Source organism: Coffea arabica, chromosome 1c, assembly GCF_036785885.1.
Source record: "Coffea arabica cultivar ET-39 chromosome 1c, Coffea Arabica ET-39 HiFi, whole genome shotgun sequence".
Lineage (NCBI taxonomy): Eukaryota > Viridiplantae > Streptophyta > Magnoliopsida > Gentianales > Rubiaceae > Coffea > Coffea arabica.
Window position 1 is genome coordinate 42,491,329 of NC_092310.1, and position 6,601 is coordinate 42,497,929.

General features: G+C 34.1%; 1 protein-coding gene across 1 annotated transcript; it reads left to right on the top strand.

Moving 5' to 3' along the window:
- Window positions 1-1,636: 1,636 nt before the first annotated feature.
- Window positions 1,637-3,629, top strand: LOC113739769 (methyl jasmonate esterase 1-like). Its single transcript, XM_072046192.1, has 3 exons — window positions 1,637-1,801; window positions 2,269-2,385; window positions 3,312-3,629. Exons 1-3 carry the CDS (start codon window positions 1,637-1,639, stop codon window positions 3,627-3,629), a joined length of 600 nt encoding a protein of 199 aa, XP_071902293.1.
- The last annotated feature ends 2,972 nt before the right edge of the window (window positions 3,630-6,601 follow it).

Here is a 6,601-nt window from a genome sequence, read left to right on the forward strand (position 1 = left end):
GAAGGTAGAGATGGTCTCACTGGGCGTGCCAAAAATTTGTACGCGATAAAATTTCAAGTCTGCAAACAAAAACAAGAAATATACACGACAAATGTGTAATATAAATTTAAGAAAATATGTGAGTACAATCTCTGGGATTTTCTCGAACTTGTAGAGAGTTTCCCTCGATTCTCCTCCTCGAATGCTAATCCAAGGGCTTCGCAGTTTGTTCTTGGATCCACCACCGGTTCCTTCAAATCTTGATATAGAAGATTTGAAAAACTTTAGAAAATATTTGAAAACTCAAGTCTTGATATATGGGAGACTTGGAGAGCTTGAAGATCCGAGCCGTTGTAGCTTGGAGCTCCAATGCTTTGAGTGTATGAGATGCCTCTTGGTGTCTTTGTGTGTCTTCGATTTGGTTAAGAGACCTCTATTTATAGTTGTAACAAGGGATAGAGGTTGAAGACCCGTGTACTACTTTACTTATCTTGCAAGACATGCAGTCATATTAGGACTGTACCAGTTAAATATTATCTATTCATTTTATATTTATTGATAAAGAGATAAGTAATTTATCGATTGGCCAAACTCGTGGGGACACGTGACGTGGCGTCGTTTGACTGGCCAAACTATTGCAGTATATAAGAGATATATTTGGATTAAATAATTCTAAATATTATCCCTTTAATAAGAAATAAATATTTAGATATTTATCCAATAAACATGTGACATGATATGATTTGGTTGGTGAAAATATCCCTGCAATTTGAATTGATCTGGAATACCTCGCCTTGACACGTGGCAAAATATAATTTGCCATTTAATAACCAATTTTTCCAAGTGTACATGCCATATAGCAATATCCGATTGGACAAAAATATTTTATAGACCAATGGTAATTTTTAGAATTTAATTAAAATTCCATTGTCAACAGTGAGATTTACAAAATGTTATTCTATTTTACACGTTATTGAAAATGAATTACAATTTGAATAAATGAGATTATAATTTGTGTGTCGTGAACAAAAACCGGTCCAAACGGTTTGTCTGACAACAATTGGAGCCGTTGTCCTCTCAGTAACTTGTCAGCTTTCTTCGTACTTAAATAGCTCTTTGCTGGTGTATAATTTATGCTGTTGTGCGTACTATTCGTTCACTCTATTAATGCAACGGCTGCGCTAATGAAATGCCCTAGAAACGGTGTATATTCTACTAAACTAAGTTCTATAAGAAATACTACTAAACTAAGTTCGTAGCAGCCTACATATTTAACTAAGTTTGTAGCAGCCAGCATATTGACCAAACTTATCACGTACTAATCTAGCTCACAAGATCTTTTCTCTACCTCTCAAGACTAGTATATAAGTACACGAATAAGACACCTCAAAAAGGAAACAAAAATGGCTGCTTTCAATAGATTTCTAGTTGGCCTTGTCATAGTATTCTTGGCTTATTCTCCCTCTTCCTCTGCATTACACTTTCTGTTGATTCATGGTAGCGGTCATGGGGCATGGTGTTGGTATAAGTTGGCGACTTGCTGGAGCAAAAGGGCCACAATGTCACGGCTTTGGATTTAGCTTATTCTGGGAGAAATCAAGTGCCACTCGAAAGAGTGCACACCATTGATGAATACCATAAACCTCTATCCAAAGACATGAAGTCTTTATCTCCTGAGGATAAGGTAGTCCTCGTTGGCCACAACTATGGTGGTTATGGTGTTTCCTGGGTCAAGGAAAGGTTTCGAGAAAAGGTTCTTGGTGGCATTTTTTCTTCAGCCTTCATGGTGGGGCCTAACTTTACACTAGAGGACACTAACAAGGTATTTGTTTATTATATAGGTCATCGTTAAAGCTAATTGATTTTAGGCTTGATTTAGATAGAAAAATTTGATGAAAAAGTTTAAAATTCAGCCGAAACAGTCGCTCAAGTTATTTGAATTTTTTAAGAGACATTTTTTCTTTTAATTAACTAATTACACTAATAAATGTGAAACACAAGAATATTTGATAATTTTTAAAGTCAAATATCTTTTACAGAATCTAAACAATGATTGAAACTTGAGAAAAATTCAAATTCTTCTTCAAATCTCTCGTTCCAAATGATGGAATTCTTTATTCAGAATTTTCTTTCATCAAACTGCAAACATATTTGTGTTTCTATGAGTTATTATTTCTATTGTTTGTCGCTGCCTCGTGCTATTTTTTGCATTAGCTTCATATGATCTCCAACAGTCACCCGCATTTCAATTCTCGTTTTTGACTACTATTGTTTTGTGCTTTGCTCTAGCTCCTGCCACGGCCAGATCAACTAGATGACAGTTTCGTTATTGGAGATCCTATAAGAATTGTGCTCATTGGGCCCCACTTTGCAGCAACCCTGCTCTACCAGAATTCTCCGCCAGAGGTAACTAAGTCAATATTCAACCATACATGATGGAACTAATATGGCAATCTTTGACGTTGCATTCAAGGATAGGAAGTGAAAATAATCTTTTTATCCAATGAAAATGCTAAAAACTTTATAAGGGGAAAGGAAAAGGGGATATCAAGAGAGTTGTATAGGAAAAATAATTATCCAAATAGGAAAAAAAAAGCAAAGTCATGAAAAAAGAAGTGCTAGTTTGTTACACATTCGACGTCTGGTTAATTAGATGTACTTTTTGGAATGAGAAGTCAAGAAAAGGAATCCATCTAAGAAGTCAACTAGCATATTAAGGAACTTTACGACAAAGTCATTTATGGATCTCATTTCCTTTTGTAGCCTTATTATATAAATTTCACAATTGCAAAACATAAAATTCAGATAAATAAGTTATTTAAAAACAACTATTTACCTTTGAGAAAATAATGAGTTATAATATTTCTAACTTTTATTCCTCGTTGGTTTATTAGACAAGGAAAGTAGTTATCATACAAGGGAAAATGTGTGGATTGAAGCTATTGGTTATTGTTGAAAAAAAAAAAGAGAAACAAAAGAAGAAGCTATTCGTTATTAGTTATAGCTTGTACTAAAGCAAAAAGAAATGAAAATAGGATCATGCTCTAAAGAAGTCATATCATCACGTTCTAATTGGGTTTAAATTTTTTAATAGTCAAAAGCTCCTTCAAACATTTTTCCTTTGATTTCTTTATGAAACTTGAAGGAATTGGATATATATGTAGTTATGCTAAGAAATTTGCATGTATGTGCTTGTGAAAATACTTTCTGCTTAACATTACATTTTATTTTAAGAATCTGCACTAAATATGTACGCTTTGGTCTATGGGCACCTTTGAGTTCAATTTTATATTCTCCTTCCATTGCAATTTAATGTCTAATAATTTCAACAGGATCTGAAACTTGCAAATTATTCTTTAAGGTTAACTCAGTTCTTCTATGGAGATGTGGCAAATAGACAAATTCGGGTTACAAAAGAGAGGTATGGATCAGTTCCTCGAGCCTATGTTATTGACTTGGAGGATAAGCTAATTACTCCTGAAGCGCAAAGGCTTATGATAGCGAGGACTCCTCCACAAGTGGTGAGGCAAATCCGAGGGGCAGACCATATGGTTCAATTTTCTAAACCTCGAGAATTTGCCAACAATTTGATTGAAATAGGTGGGTTGTTTGAGTCGTTTGATCAGGAGGGCAAACCATATGCTCTCTAAATCTCAAGAATTTGCCAACACCTTGCTTGAAATAGCTGAGTTGCCTGGTGTCCTTATATACTTGGTCGATTTGTGCTGTATTATTGTTTAGCGTGTACCACACATTGTATTGATGTGAAATAAGTGCATAAACCTTGTATTGGTAATTGTCTTGCTCAGTCTTGTTGGAGGTTAGGTATATATCCCCTCCGAATTTCAAATTCATTAATAAAATATAAGGCTGACATCTCTCTCTATGGAGTTTGCCAAAAAAAAAATAAAAATGGCTTGCTCAGTCATATTCGAGATTATTAACTTAATTATGTTGTATGTCAAAATGAAGATATTAATCCAATTATGCTTTTGCAATTCGGGTACGTATATTTTAATTTTTCCATAGAATATTTATTAATCCATTAGTCTATTCCACTCGGGCATAACTTTTATTTCAAATCACTCATTCAACTCCTAATAATGTGAACTTGTGGTCCCATGAAGATTGGATATTAATTCATGTATCAAGCACCAATGTGTTTTAGTTAACTCGTGTATCAAGCACCGACGTACCCTAAATCTATGTTGATAAAAGAGAAAGAATAAAGGGAGCATATTTGCATTACCTTTTTGCAAAAGTAGTCAGAGTTGTACCTTTTAAATTTTAGTGTAATTAAATTGTTATTTTCACCATGTTGTTCTTGACTTTTCTGTTGCTTTTTTGCATACTCAATTTTATATGAATAAAAATGAAATGAAAAAAGGAAATAGAAAGTGGGAAATGAATTTCCTAAAACTGTAAAACCATTTGGGTATTTTCGTTGGATTGGATGCTATTGCCGAAGGTTTGGAATTTTTTTGACCGGAGATTGAAGACAAAGGGGTTGGAGTAATTATAAGGATCGAAGACAACCAAATGGAAGAGATAAACAATATAAAGATCACAAACATAACAATAAGTAAATAAAAAGAAAATAATTGCAAACCAATTAACTACCAAACTCCTCCTGAGCTTGTAGATTAAATCAAACAAGCTTCTTCAAGTTGATGAATTACAATCACTCTTGTGTACAAAGGAAGGTTCATCTCCTCCTTGTCCCGAACTCCACTCAGTCAAGTTAGGAAGTTTTATTATCTCTTAGAACAACCCTCATAGAGCTACACTTATGAAATATTCACTCACAAATGAAAAACTTACAATGAACCTTACACCACTAAGATTACAAATCTTCCTTGGAGGTTATTTTTTACTAAAATTACTCTAGATCTTTTGTATCTTCAGTGTGCAAAAGTTGTTTAAAGATTCTAACCATGCTCTATTTATAGGAGACCAAAAAAGTGATTCATTAATGCTTCCAACGGAAAGAAAGTAGCTGAACAGTCAACTAGCCGTTAGAGTATCGGGCGTCCGGTACTCCTGTTTTTGCGTCCGACAGCAGGCAGTGAGTTTGAGAAATTTTCTTCTATTCTATCGGATGTCCGGTGCAAGCTCTTTGTGCGTCCAATAGCAAACAAAGAGATTTGAGAAATCATCTTGTTTCTATCGAACGTTCGGTGGAGACATATTCAGTGTCCGAAATTACGCAATGATTATCGGACGTCCAATCCAAGCGTCCGACAGCTTTCAGCAGCCTTTGTCCCTTTCAATTGCACTTGATCTTTGAATCTAATTTGCTTCACAACTGAAAATATTTCTTGAAGAGATATTAGCATTATCCATTGTTTTGTAAATATCAAAAGTTAGAGACCAAGGTCAACATTCTCCCCTTTTTGATGATGACAAAATAATGGATGGAAGAAGGAAAAAGATTGAGCATATGAGCGAGCATAAGCCCCCCCTCACTCATTGCATCTAAACTTATAATCTCAGAATAACTCCCCCTTACACATAGTATCCATTTCTCCCCCTTTTTGTCATCATAAGATGAAAGTATCCAATATTCCAACAATAACAGAGAATTGATACCAGAATCCAGTAATCACCAACATATCATAGAGACTTGTTACCAAAAGAAGTACCAACATATCACAGAGAGTTTAACAAAGCAAATCATCATTAGATAAGAATTACTTTTTTCTCTCCCTTTTTGACATCATACAAATTCAGTAATATTAAAAAATATCAACGAAAACTCAGTTCAAAGTATCAGAAATATCACAAGAGAATTACAAAAAAGCATTATGAACAAGAATTACACCAATCTGACCAATATCTCCTACTTGTTAGAGTTAGCATCATGTCTAACTATCCACATGCATTTTATGCCTCTTCTCATGTTCTTTCTCACATAGCAATCACTTTTCATGTGACCTTTTTGACAACAAAAATCACACATAACCAAAGGATTATTTACATGAACAGGTTTAATAAATCTAACTTACCTTCTTCTGTAAATGGTAAATTCATTTGCACTAGAATTCAACCTTTTTCCATGTATGTCAAAATGAGGTTTTGTATCAATCCTTTGAAAGCAATTTTGTTTCTTATGTTGAAACAACTGATTAAGATCATCCATTCTTCTTTTCAAACTCCATTGTTCATTGTTTAACATTTTACAAAATCTTGTTTTTCTATCAAGCTCAAAGTGTAAAACAGTCTCACTCCTTTTTAAGAAATCACTTTCAGTTTTCAATTTTTTGTTTTCTTGAAAAAGACGTGCATTGTCCTGAAAAAGAAAGCTAATTTTATGTTTTAATTCCTTGTTTCTAGCATAATATTCTTTCAAACTATCATGTAATTTTATAATGAAAGATTCAAAATCATCATTAATTTCATCATCACTTTCAAATTGAGAGTTAGAAGTTGTTACCTCATCATCTCCAATGGCCATGAAAGCCAATTGAGCAGATTCATCTTCCTCTTCAATTTCACCACAGAGTTGCATCCATTCCATGTGAACTGGAAGTTGTTGAATCTTGGTTTTCTTTCACCGTTCCTCTTCTTCATTGGACACTCACTTGCGTAGTGTCCAAGTTGGCCGCATTCAAAGCACTTATCA

What these genes read in the sequence shown, in the direction of transcription:
- LOC113739769 (XM_072046192.1), top strand. Translation starts at nt 1,637, where the DNA reads ATGAAGTCTTTATCTCCTGAGGATAAGGTAGTCCTCGTTGGCCACAAC. An exon ending in CACTAGAGGACACTAACAAG is followed by an intron (nt 1,802 to 2,268) that starts GTATTTGTTTAT and finishes GCTTTGCTCTAG; the next exon opens with CTCCTGCCACGGCCAGATCA. An exon ending in ACCAGAATTCTCCGCCAGAG is followed by an intron (nt 2,386 to 3,311) that starts GTAACTAAGTCA and finishes TAATTTCAACAG; the next exon opens with GATCTGAAACTTGCAAATTA.